Source organism: Streptopelia decaocto, assembly GCF_964273445.1.
Source record: "Streptopelia decaocto genome assembly, chromosome: 7".
In the NCBI taxonomy this organism is placed as follows: domain Eukaryota; kingdom Metazoa; phylum Chordata; class Aves; order Columbiformes; family Columbidae; genus Streptopelia; species Streptopelia decaocto.
Genome location: NC_138661.1, coordinates 24,646,518 through 24,659,684, shown reverse-complemented (window position 1 = coordinate 24,659,684; position 13,167 = coordinate 24,646,518). Strand labels below are relative to the sequence as shown.

Here is a 13,167-nt window from a genome sequence, read left to right as displayed (position 1 = left end):
ATTTTGACTAAATTCTCCCCCTCCTGGATACCTTCTCATATGATGCAGTTAGCAAAAGAGCAGTACATAAAGGGAACTCAAAAATTATTTAAGAGAATCTTTATTCTTTTGAAGAAATGCATTAACTTATTTTAAGAGCCTTCAGTGTGCAGGAGGCATGGCCACTGACCGTGATGCCAGATGCAAGTTTTCTCTGCTATCCTGAAAATCTTCTCCAGGCCTACTGCACGTTTTGTTACTACTATATTTAAGATCTCCTTTCGCCGGTTTGCACATAACTGTCTGATGGATACATGACTCCTTCATTACGATTACAGGAGAAAAGATGGGCTAAGTGTCCAAGAGCTAGAAGAAATATGAAAATGGATTTGTGTTATTGATGTTCTAGATAACACCTAGATGCCAAGGGCGGACAACTGTGTCTGGAACAGCATTTCCATCCTGCCTGGGGAATCTTCCAAGGTTACAATGGGTTCATTAATGCATTCGTTACCTTTCTTTGTTATTATGGAGAGAGAGGTGTGTTCTTTCTTCTGATTGATGTCCAAAAGGCTTCCCTGCTAAAAGGAAGGAAGTATTTGGGTGAACAAACCTTCACTCGAAAGAGATTAGTCTCCATTAAGAAGGAGCTGTTTGCTGGGCAGTCAGGCAGGACTGGACTCCAGTAAAACCATGAACAGAGCTAACATGCAAAGGTCTGAACACCCACTCTCCCTTCTGTGAAACAGATGAGTCACAAGTCAGGGTCCTTGAGAATAGGTTATAGGCAAATTGCCTTCATCCTATTCTGGGAGCATCTTGGAGGGGAAGCCCTTCTGCCTTTGCTCTTTGTGTTCCTTCTTTCAGGGCCCTCACTTAGCTCTGCAGTTTCTGTTCCCAAATTCCCTCACCTACAGTTCTCTTGCTCCCCTTCTGAGCCGGAGATCTTCCTTTCATCTCAATCCAAGGGGCTCTGGGTGGGCAGCTGTGGCTGCTTATGAGCTCAGGAAAGGGCTGTAAGCTGACTTGTGCCTGTGAGGAGGCTGAAGCTGGCCATGGGGCCTGGCTGAGCCTTCTTCTAATTGCTGACATTGAGCTGATGTTATTCTTGGCCTGAGGCAGAGCCATTACTCAGGAGTTTCTGTTAAAGTGATTCTTTGTTAAACCTCCTCTCACCCCCACAATGTCTCCCTCCTTTCTCTCCCTCCCCTTTTCTGAGCCAAGCAGTTTGGAGTTGCAGTGTTGAGGCTATTGCCATGCCGCAGGGCTCAGGCTGCACTGAAGTTGCCATTAATGAAGAAAGGTATTTACTGAACTTCGGGGCTTTCAGACTTTCTGTAGTGAAAACCACATCTTAATAAAATGATTTTCTTTTGGACACTTCCTCTCCCACTAGACATTGTATGGAGCCAGTCAGACCTCCCCTTCCAGTCACAGTTGCATGGATCCTCCAGTGCCCCTCCCGGTCACTGCACTACCCTCATCTTCCTCTGTCTATACCCTGCTCCCTCTCTAGTTCCCTGTCACATACCTCTTCCTTCTGCTAGTTAACTTCTCAGACTTCAGTCCTTTGACTTGACCTTTCCAAGAACTGCCTTCTCTTTTCTGCTGCTTGTACCATCCCTGCCCTACATCTCTTTACCACTCACACTGCTTTGACTTCAATCCTACCTTTTCCTTCTGGCCATTATTTGTTCTCTCTTTTTCCCCACAGTTGATATAGCTTATCCTAACCTGCATGGCTTTACCGCATTTCCTACTCAGTGTCATCTAAGCCACCTATCTCCCATTGCCTGCTCTTTCTCTTCTCTTCCTCCCCACATATTGAGATCTACCCCATCCTTTGTCCTGTTCCTCAGCCTTTTCTCAAGAGAAGAAATATATCCCCACAAGCTGAAGGCCTATCACTTGAAAGAGTGTCATGATCTCTCTACTTTGGGAAATGCATGCAGGATATCTCCAAGCCTGTTTCATCTGATTGTTCCAGTTCTTGTTACGGTTGGAAGGCAGGGTAGCCATTTGTCACCAGCTGAAGTGCATTTCTTAATATATCTCAAGGCACACTCTGAGTATGGCATGACCGTACAACGTGACTAGGTGCAAGTCTTTCCTTTGTGACAAATAGACCAGTCATATGTATATGGATAGCATGTGAACAAGTAACAGAAGCACCTTGATTAATAACATGGGCAAATGCTTCTGCCTGCACATTGACCAGTTCAACATGTTGGAGATGAGATGGATGCGTTGGAAAGCGTGGAAGTTCCTAGTCACGTATTTGTGTAATAGGAAAATCCCCATCTGCCACGGAGTGGATGTATCTTACCATGCAGGCTTATTGTGCGCTTCCTTGTGGCAGCGCCCACTCTTGATTGAACCCTTTCCAGACACTCAGGAATGATAATGCATGATTTCTCCTCCAGGCATTTAACAATTTGCAGAGCAGCAAATACTGTGTAGGTAGAGGAAGAAGAATTACAACCAACACTTTTCATTTGTATGTGGAAGTTAGTTCACACAGTGTAGTATGGTCAAATTAGATCTTTGATGCCAGAATAGGCACTTCATTGCCTGGACAAAAGAAAAACACCAAACTGACTGGATGAGAATATAACAAACAAATGGATGCAGGGATAGGGCCCAGGAACAGAGACAATAGAGAGCCTGAGAAAAAAAAATACAAAGGGGCAGAGTTTGGAAGTGGAGACAAGAAGCTTAAATATGGTATCAACAAAATCAAGGAACAAGAATTAAAAAATCAAACCAAAAGACAAGAAAAGCCGGCTTATGGCAGTGTTTTTAATGTTTAAAGGAGTTTTCATGTGACACTTTATGACCTAGATGTTAGTATCACTGCTGCAGTTGGCAAAGCAGTTAGTATACCATCATTGTTTATTCTCTAATTGTTTCCTGTACTGGAAAGATGCCATCAGCTGTTAGGGAGGTTCCTCCTTCTCTGTGTGGTTATGTTCTGTCTGCTTAGCCTAGCATCTACTGCGTTTGGAATTTTATGCCAAACATTTCACATGGGAAAAAGCTGACTTAAAACAAGAGAAGTATAGTTGTATAGTGGAATGATCCCCATCAGTGCTGCTTATACCAAAAAAGCTCATGTTAAACAAGGCATAAATCACATTAATGAGTTGTGTGGTCAGTTATGATCATGTTTTCAACCAGAGCTTTAAGTAGATTTTATGCTATAAAATGTTGGGCTAAGTTAATCTTAAATAATTCTCCTCTCAGTCATTTAAAAATGGTATGTTCTCTGAGCTATTCCTCATTTTATGAATTTCAGTAAACTTTTTTTCTTTTAATGTTTCTGACTCTCTTCTGAATTCCCTAGAGTTTATTTAGATCTGACTGGGAATGTTGGGTATTCAGAATAATATTCCTAGTATTCCTAGAACTACATTATTCCTGCCTCAGGACACAGAGCCTCTTAGAATGCAGTTTTAAACATCATTAAACTGTTTTCTAAACTATTATATGTTGGTCTGCTGTCAGATTTGCAGTCTTTCTTCCCCTTAAGTCTCTTGTTTGGTTTTGTTTTGCAGCTTTCTCCCTCAGATTGTTTTCCCGCTAAATGTGCTAACTGCCGTTTTTCCTATTTGAGTCTTGTGATACTGATGAGTCAAAGTCTCAGTCTAAGTAAAGCAGAACGACTGTTCTGAAACCAGGAGTCTGTGCTGATTTATACCAGCTGAGATTTTGTCCCCGTATTTTTGATCCTGTCACTATTATTAGAATTATGGTAACACCCAGATATATTAAGTATTTTTCCAATACAACGATACGGCACAATCCATGCCCTAGAGAGTTCCCAGTACCAAAAGAGAGACAAAGGAGAAAGCACCAAGTCAACTTATTTTAGTATATTTTAGTCTCGTTCTGAAGAATTTACCAAGGAAGACACGCTTCAGGACAGTCTGTGTATGCCATGAATTTGCTCCTCTTCTTTAAATTTCTTGATGACCCCAAGATTCTCCTCTTACTGCAGTTTAATTCCATGGCAGTTATTAGTACATTTTGAGCCTGTTCTTCATCACCACTTTGTGAATTTTCAACTCAACTGATAGTTGCATCCAAACTGGTTTAAGTGAATGCATTAATATGTGTTCAAAAGAATCTCAACTAAACAATTTATGTGACTCCAAAGGTTTTCCAACCCTTTTAAATTCTCTGTATCTTTCCAGTGTTATCTGAAATGCAGTTGCTTTTCTAAAAGTGGTGGGTTCTACTTTGAGTTTGCCTTAAAAAAAAAAAAAATTAACTTAAATCCTTGTAACTGTTTACTGCTTTTAAACATTTCCGTTTCCAGCACTAGTGATTTGGAACTGGCTGCACAGATCTTTATGCAATACGCGTGTGTGTGCATCTGTCTATCAGTTCTCATATGCTGCTGAGTTTCAGCGTTTTCAGACCTGCTTATCCAATTTAAACTGAATGACTATGAGATAGAAATTTCAAAGCTGTGTTTCATATGTATTTCATGAAAACAGAGGGGTATATATCCAACAACTGTTCCCATTAAGGCAAAGGCTGCAGCATGAGGCCACTTCAGATTAGACAGCAGAAAATCAACCCAAGAATGCCCCAAACCCACGGAGGGAGGCATTATTTGGGGCAGACTTTATGTTAGATACTTTAAGACTCAGCCTCAAGACAGATTCACAGGAAATGAGCTTCATTACCTCCTCTGGTCACAGAATGAACATGTTTTTGCTTGCAACATTTGTTCTGCTACTGTGCTAGGATGGGTGTTAAATAGAGGGATGGTAAGTGCCAGGAACATTCTTTCTGTTTTCAAAGATCATTAATGTATCTGGTTTTTTTCAAAGTACTACAGTACCTCCCTGCTTTTAATCATGAGCACCTCAAGCTCAGCTACTGCTGGCTGATACTCTTAGATGTGCATCGTACTTATTGACAAGCTGTACATCTTGAGATTTTCTAATGAAAAACTTCTATTTTTGTACCGGTAACACTTTGTGTACATTGCTCATGTGTAGATGTGGAACCAAGGAGAGGTGTGATGTAATGAGGCAGATATTGGGTTGGGAGTCAGGATCTTCTCTGAGCTCTCAACCTGGCTTTTGATATTGCTTCAGCCTCTGGCTTAGGGAGAATCACTTTCTCTGTCAGCACTAACATTCTTCATGTGCAAGACAGGATTAATGTTGTCCTACCTCCCCAGAGAATTATGCAGGAGAATTCACTCACTAATGCTTTATATGATTTTTAGCTTAAAAATCTCATAGTGTTTTAAGTATTTTTCAGATTTGTAGCCCTTAGATCTTGCCAGGGAAGCAAATGTCTCCTCAACATTAAGCTAAACCTGCCATCCTGTGAAGTGTGGTTCCAAGTTTTTTACGTGCAGCAGCAATAGTTGTAGGTTGCTACCTGCTTCAAGACTGCCTATATCAGGGTTTGTCTAGGCTGCTGCTCTCCCTAGACCTTCAAAATCCTGAGTGATGAGGTCTGTCTCCTCCTTCTTGGGTGTGCTGAAATCTCTTCTGAACTCTTCCTTTGTGTGGTCAGGCTCTGCTCTCCCCAGCTGCCCTCTTTATTTGCACAGTAGCTTCTCCTGGTTTCCTGTCCTGTCCCCATGGAGTTCACAGCAGGGCAGTATGCTTTGTAGCTGAATCCAGAAGCCACGGTCCATGTCAGCTTCCAGTCTCCCCATCCTTGCCTGGAAGGCAGCCAGAATATCAGCACAGCATGGAGACAAAGGCCTTTTTGGAAGTCCATTACCCCCCAAGAAAAATATCTATGACCTCTCTTTAAGCAGGTTTTGCTTTTTCTTCAGTTATGGACCTCCTTTCCAATGCCATGTTAACACAGGGAAGGGGTTGAGACTGTACACTTTATGGACTACAGGATCTCAGTGATTTTAATATGAAGGAAAGGAACTTACAGGAAATATACAGAATATCAAACCGAGCACGATGAAATGTTACCCCTGAATAAGAAGGGGGTGCAGTCAAACTCTTAAGATGCAAGAGACTAAACCAAGTTCCATTTAATTTTGTTTTGGTGCGGGAAGGTGGAGTGTGACTGCTATTTGCAAGACTTCTGCACTTGTATACAAAATCTGAAAGCTGTGATGAAGGCAGAGCTTCAGGGAAGGGAGAGGTTAAGAAGGACTGGGAGCTCAAGAGCATCTTGTCAGTGAGCTCCAGTTAGGAAATGGGCCTGTTTTGGCTCCTGTGCTTCCTTTTCTCCCTCGAGCTCTGCCTTTCAGAAGCGCCTTCCCACACAGCACTGCCACTTGCCAGAGAATTGCGGGGGAGAGGGGCTTTTCCTGTGGGTGCGCTGAGGCACAGCCAGCCCTCAGACTGCGGTTTTCTCTGGAGCCTAGAGCCCACTTGCTGTGGCTTTGTGTGCTTCTCACCAGGGAAGAAACTGAGGACAAACGCAGTGAAGGGCAGTGCTCCCAGGGTCACGCTGAGGTGACTGGCGAGTGCTCAGCTATTCCCCTCATCTCCTATCGCTGACCTCTAGCTGCCACACTACACGGTTACAGTATTGCCTCTTTGCCCTGGGAATCTGACTGACTTTGAGGAAAGACAAGGCGGAACTCCAGCAGGTTCCTCCTTTCTGGAAAGAGCAGAGCAGTTTGCAGAGCTCCCACAGGGAACCGTTCCCCACTCCCTTGCTTTGCAAGCCCATAGCTCAGTTCTGCGGTGTCTCACAACATGCAGATTATTTTGTTCCGTTTGACAAATCTCCAATGTACTTACTCTCCCACCAGCTATAGGAACAGAAATATTTTCTGTTCACTGGTATGACTGGGGATTTCCTTTTTGTCAGCTGCTGACCTGAAGTCCCTTTTTCAGAGATGGTACCCTAGAGCCTTTCTGTTATTCTAAGCACCTACAGGGTTAGACGGAAGAACTGGCATTGTAACATCTTCCCCATAACCTTTTTCTTTCCTAGAACTGTCTCAATCTCACCTCCTGCACAAAGAGTAATTTAGCAAGATAAATGCAGAAAGACAAAACAATAAAATGTATATTTCTTTGTGGGTGGGAGCCCACTGCAAGGTTAGATTAAGGATAGGATCTTTTGTTCTTTAGTCCAGAATAGTATCATTCTGTGGCAGTAATGAGTTTGTCTGCCTTCCTAGAAGTTAGTCCCAGCTTCCAAGGATATCAAATTAATCTCTAAAAACTACTTCATTGACTTGACCACTTAACACTTCTTTCTATGCATGGGACCATCCCTGGAGCCCTGTAGTTGCTTTAACCAGGCATATATTATCCCTAACAAAAATGTCACCTACCTCCATCAGCTCCCTCAGCAATATTCAGAGAGGTAATTACCAACTACTATGTGTTTTTTTTCTTTTTTGTTGTTGTTTTTACCAGGCTCTCTTTGCCAACTACTCACAGTCCAGCACCAGCCATATATCTATGCCAGCTGGCTCTGATGCCTGCAAGACATCAAGTGCCATTTCTAGTATCCAGAAGGGAGCCAGTGTGCACAAAGTGATGCCATTCCAGAGTATGTCTCCTCAGCTGGTTCCAAAGCCTCCTGCAAACCGCAGGCAGACAGTGGTCAGCAAGGCTGCAGCCCAGAGGATTTCCAAGTAAGTTTTATCTCTTCCCGTCTACAACAGGGAGTTGGCACTGGCTTCCCAAGAGGGAATATTGGAGAAAAACCTGTATATGTGCGACCCTGGCATAGATCTTTTTGACTCTGCTGTCCAAGAGAAATCTCAGAATAACCTGAGCTGTGTGTGCTGCAATACATGTGCACTATGTTGTATTTTCACGTTTCACAATGGTAAGGTAGGTAATACTGTAACATCATACAAACATAAGGACATAGGAAATGCCCAGTTGAATAAGAGAAGTATCTGATGCAGGGTGAGATTCAGTTACCTAAATACAGGTTGCTAGTGGCATTTTAGATTCCTAGGGCTATTCTACCTGACCTCTAGCTGCTGCTCCAGATGAGCACAAGTCTTCTGCAGATCTTGTGTTTTATCTGCCAGTCCTATGCAGATGTCTCAGATAACCCGAGAGTACCAAGTATGGTACTAGACATCTGTGCTTAAGCACCTGAGTCACTCCCTCCATGTTTAAACTTTGATGGGGTCTAGAATCTGGTGAGTCAGAAGAGGCTGCCAAAACCAAACAAAACAGCAAAAAAAAACCCCAACAATATGCTTAACAAGCTAATCTGCCCTTGAGCCAACTTTCCCCATAAAATTAACGCACAATGATTGACTTAAGCCTTCAAGCACAAGTGTTTATTTCACTTAAAGCGTTTATATTGTGCCTAATGTAGCGATAGCTTTCCTCATTATCCATATAAATCTTTCTTTTAACTTTTACTAAGCTTTTATTTACATAATGCTTGCCATTCTAACGTATATGGATTTGGCATGTGTTATCTTTACCAAAAAAATCACCATGAGATTTTGCTTACTGATTGTTCGTTTCCTTCCTTTCTATTTCTTGGTGTTTTCTCTTTTGTGCATTATGAGAGAATGTAAACAAGAATCCTGGATTTTCTTTTTGTCCTCTGTCTTTCTTGATAGCTTCCTCAGCTCTCTATTTATCTCCTCTTAAACAACAGAACTGCTTTAGACTAAATCCTTCATCAGGCTTTTCCTCATACATCCTCAGACTTGTTTCATCCCTGAAGGGCAAAAATTGCATTTATAACTTCCTCCCTTATACTTCCTCTACAGCCAGAAGAGTTGTAAAGCTTTCAGAGCAGGTTCCTGTGAGGTTTCCTGATTCTGTGTTCCCTTCCTGTTTAAAGAGAGAAGTTTTAGTAAAAGATTACTGATGAAAGATTACCTTATGAAGATGCCAGGGCACTGTCAGTGTGTGTGGATCAAATCTGGAACTGCAAGGCTTATTTGAGGAGCTTGGAAAGGTCTGCTTTGGGGAAGCTTGTGTATTTCTTGCCTGTACTCTCACTGTCTTAAGAGATAGCACACTGAATTAATCTCCCAAAACTATTTAAAAAGAAAACAAGATGTAGTGGACTTTGTCAACTCGGTAAAAGCAGATGTGAGCATCAGGTCTGGCAGGTATATGCTGGTGGGTTTGCGTTCTGATTTCTTTTACGTTGGGTAGCTCATGTTAGTACAGGTGACAGGCTATGACAGTGGGTTTCTCTGCCAGGCAGCAGGGATGTGTATTTGAAGATGCCGGTGTGCTGTGCTCACTTCTTGGCAGAGGAAATGTTTATCCTTGTGAGATGGAATTGCAGCTCCTTGGACAGACTTTACTTTGCTGCATTTTTGTGGTTTCTGCTCTGTGACAGGCAGGAGTGTGGGAAAACCGGAAAAAGTTCAGCACCAAAAATGCACAGAAGGGGGAAAAAAAGCAAAAGATTCCTTCAGAATTTCAGAAAACTAATCCAAGTATTGAAGGCTGCAAGGAGCCACTCCGGAAATACTTTCCAAGTTGCCTCCATTTGCCTCCAAGTTGCCTCCGGAAATACTTTCCAGGTTGTCTCCAGCACAAGGCTCCAAACCCATTCTTGCCATTCATGGGATCTTGCAGTAACATTTTTTCACTTACATGGAAAACAGCAGTGCCCAGCTATATTTCCAGCATACTGGGAGCTGATAATTTTAAAACTGCTGCGTTTCAGTCTGATTTAATCCATTCATTGTTGTCAGGAAAAGACCAGAGATGCATCCACAGAGGAGAGGGAACGGAGAGAAGCCTCTGTGTCAAAGGAATATAGATTAGAGAAGAAAAAGATGTCTTGCATGCTCCAGCCTGCTCTTTACAGTCCCTGGTTATTCTGTACAAAGTATTCTCTCACACTGTGTGTAGTCTGCTTTCAAAAAACTCCAGTGGCAGAAACCCCACCATGTGCTATACAAGACTATTCAAGAATCTAGACAACCTTATTATCAGAAAGTTTATCTGAATTTTTCCTTTGTTTCATCCTGTTGTATCTTGTTCCTCCTCCCTGAACCACCCTAAACACCTTCCCTTGCAAATACTTTCCATCTTTTGAATATCCTTCTACTTCTTGGGGTTTCCTAATGTTGCTTAGACTTGTTGAGGCTTTGTTAAACTCAGATAGTAGTTACACCTACCAAGTCCTTAATTGTCTTCAATTTACTGTATTTTCTTCAGTTTGTCAGAGTGCTTGCCTTGTGGCACTCAGAACTGTGCTTTTCCAGTGTGGGACTACCATACCCTTAGGTTAGGACATGGCAAATATCCCTCTCCATAATGTCTGATCTAAATTTGACTTTTGGGCCACTTCATTTCTCAGTCAGGTCACTTTTGATTTGCTGCCCACTTTCACTCCCTAATACTTGTTGGCTGTTTTCCTGACCTCTTTCCTCAAAAAAAAGATCTCAGTGCTATATACTATTTCCTCAAGACTCAATGAAACTAATCCCATTCTGTTGTTAAAGCTCCTGTGTTTTGTTGCTTTTTTTTTTTTCTCCATATGTTTCAGTAAGCCGGACCGTATTTCTCTGTCTGCTCTTGCACCACGTGGCTTTTGTTTCACATCTTAATAAGGAACATCTTTTTAAAGTTGTTTGTAGAATTTCTCCAGAGATTGGACTGTGAAGACAAACTGAAATCAACTTTGTCTCTTTGACCTGTCTCTTCCTTGCATGCCTTATCAATTCTCTCCCAGCCGGCACACATGGCTTGCAGAAGAGGAAGAAGTAGAAAACACAGCTACAAAGAAACGAGATGCTAAAGATGGACAGTACTGACTAATTCAAAAACTATCTAGTAACTTGGACACTTCCCTGGTTAAAACACAAAGGAAAAAAGTAATGGAAGAGCAGACAATTCAGTCTTGTCTTTTCAGTTCCTGGCTTCTCTTGTTTTCTCAGTTTCTCAACTTGTAAAAGGTGGTAGGTTGACTTTATAATGGATTGTGTCTAAGGCAGACTCCTCGCTTAAGCTGACAGAGCAGACAACTGGGGCCCATATTAAGGTTTGGAAAAAGACTAACTGGGATAAATGGTTTAATACGCAGCTCTACACTGACCATAAAATAGTCTTATGGGGCTCTCTACTTTTAAGTAACTGTGCTCTTATCACAAGTAGAAAGAACAGGTAGGCCAACAAGCTCGCTCTTTCCAAGAGTCAGACTGGGTCCTTGCTACTGCTTATGTTGCTGCTGCTATTGGCAGGTCTGTGAACCACGAACAAACCTGCTGATAGCTGAGAGCAATTGGTAAGGTATTGGCAGCTTTTGGTGTATTGAGTCTTCACGTTACAGATGACAGCATGCAAAGTAGAAAAATATATTAGCTCCACAGTCAGAACCCAGAGTGAACTGGTACAAGTGGTAGACAGAAAATGTTTCTGCCTTTAGGAATTACTAAGTCACAATAAATACAAATTTCTGCGCTATCATTCCTATAGTAACTTTACCGAAACCTGCTCTCTAACTATGACAGCATCAAGTAAGGCCTTGAACAGCCTGTGAACAGAACTATCTGTCAAAGAAAAGATCTCAGAAAAATTCAGCTGTCAATAATAGACCACTGGTTATAAAGAGAGGAAATGCCAGGTAGAGAGGAGCATATAGTTCAAAATGTTACCAGGGAGAGAGAGAACCCAGGAGGATCACTGAGTTTACCAGCAATAGACTGGAACATAACAAACTATTGGGGGTGTTGATCAACATGGCATAATTTCTTGTACTGAACTTATGTGTAAATGTCGTTCCCAACAACTCTTCTTGGGAAGTCTGTTGAAACAAGTACTTCCCTCAAGTCCTAGCACCACAGCACAAAATGTTTCTACCTTGTTCTTCTTTTGTATATTTGTGTTGCATGGTGCCAGCAGCAGAAGAGCCAAAGTTCTGCTTCATTGTAACCAGTACATAAATAGGGTAGAGGTGATACATTTCTGCAGGGTTCAGGAAATCCATCCCACGGTGGGGTGGAGTCCTGACTACAGTTGGATATGGCACTAGCCAGCTGTTCTAGGACAGGCTGGCCAAGCCTGACAAATGTGCCAAAAGTAGATTGATGGTCACAGAGCAAGCCCTGTAAAACACGATCATTCTGGTTTGTATCCTGTCTTGTCCATATGTGCTTATTCACAAGCATGTGTGAAGCATCCTAAGTGAGCTGAGTACATCACGCATACAAACCGAGTGCCCGCTGAAAAGAGGACGAGCAGCAGGAGAGCAAGCATGTAACAGTTACTGCAACCCCTTTCACTTTATTGCTACTGCTGTCCTGCAGCACACTTGTTTTTTTAGCTCCTGAGCGTCTGGGTTAATCAAGCTGCCTGACCCTTAGACATTTTTGGCAGCAAAAGCAGTGCATCTGAGAGACATGCCTTGATTTAACACCCTGACACAGCTGGGCTCACTAGGCCTGTAGCTCTTAGCCTTTGGCTAGCCCCAGATCATACACGCAGATACACACACGGAGCTACCCTGTCCAAGAGCAACAAAGAGGAACAAGCCTCCCTGGCTCTGGGGTTTTCACATCTGTTCCTGTCCTCTTGTCAAACCTGGGCTTTTTGTGATTTGAATTTGTTAGCATCATTTCTACCCCCTCTGGACCATTAGATGCATTCATAGCATCTGTTCAAGAATTTAGTCAAGAAAGGATTTCTTTGTCACCTGTGGAACAAGAGCATCCTCCAGTTTTGCAGTCCAAGGCTGGGCAGTTTAGGGCTGGTTTAATGCCTAAATGAAGGAAGTCAGTATCAGTTTCAATGAGGGGTTAGCTGTATAATAGAAGGAAAAGGGCAATGGCAGATTCTTAAGTGGAGGGGACAGAGTGAGAGTTCTTTGGGTTCTTTTTAGTATTGAAGAAGAAGAAATGGAGGACATAATGGATTGCAGTGGTGAAGTACAAGCAAAAACAACACAGACATTAAAAGCAGGAACCTGAGAAAGGGTTTCAGCCAGCCCAAGGAAGAAAGTGGAAAGGGATTAACTCAGTTTAAGCAGTGAATATGTTCTGGCACTGGAGCTTCCATCAGGACAGCAGAGAGAACTTGAGGAGCCAACTTAGTCTGATGGGAGATCCACGACCCGGAAGCAGATCTGAGAAAGAACTGAGTGGAGGTGACAGTTGAAAAAGCAAGAATCAAGGTACACTGTGGGTAGGAAGAAAAGGAGAAGGGCAAGTCTGTAGAAAGATATTTTCTAAACATAAACCACACTTAAGGTAGAAGTGTGACTATTCCCTGTTTTGGGTTTTTGTTGTTGTACTTG

General features: G+C 42.4%; 1 protein-coding gene across 3 annotated transcripts in view; it reads left to right on the top strand.

The window, feature by feature from the left end:
• TTLL5 (tubulin tyrosine ligase like 5) overlaps window positions 1-13,167 on the top strand; it is a 136,361-nt gene that overhangs the window by 111,176 nt on the left and 12,018 nt on the right. For all 3 annotated transcript variants that reach the window (XM_082058450.1, XM_082058448.1, XM_082058449.1), the window contains one exon: window positions 7,347-7,567. In XM_082058450.1, the coding sequence (XP_081914576.1) occupies window positions 7,347-7,567 (221 nt within the window). The remainder of the gene's footprint in view (window positions 1-7,346; window positions 7,568-13,167) is intronic.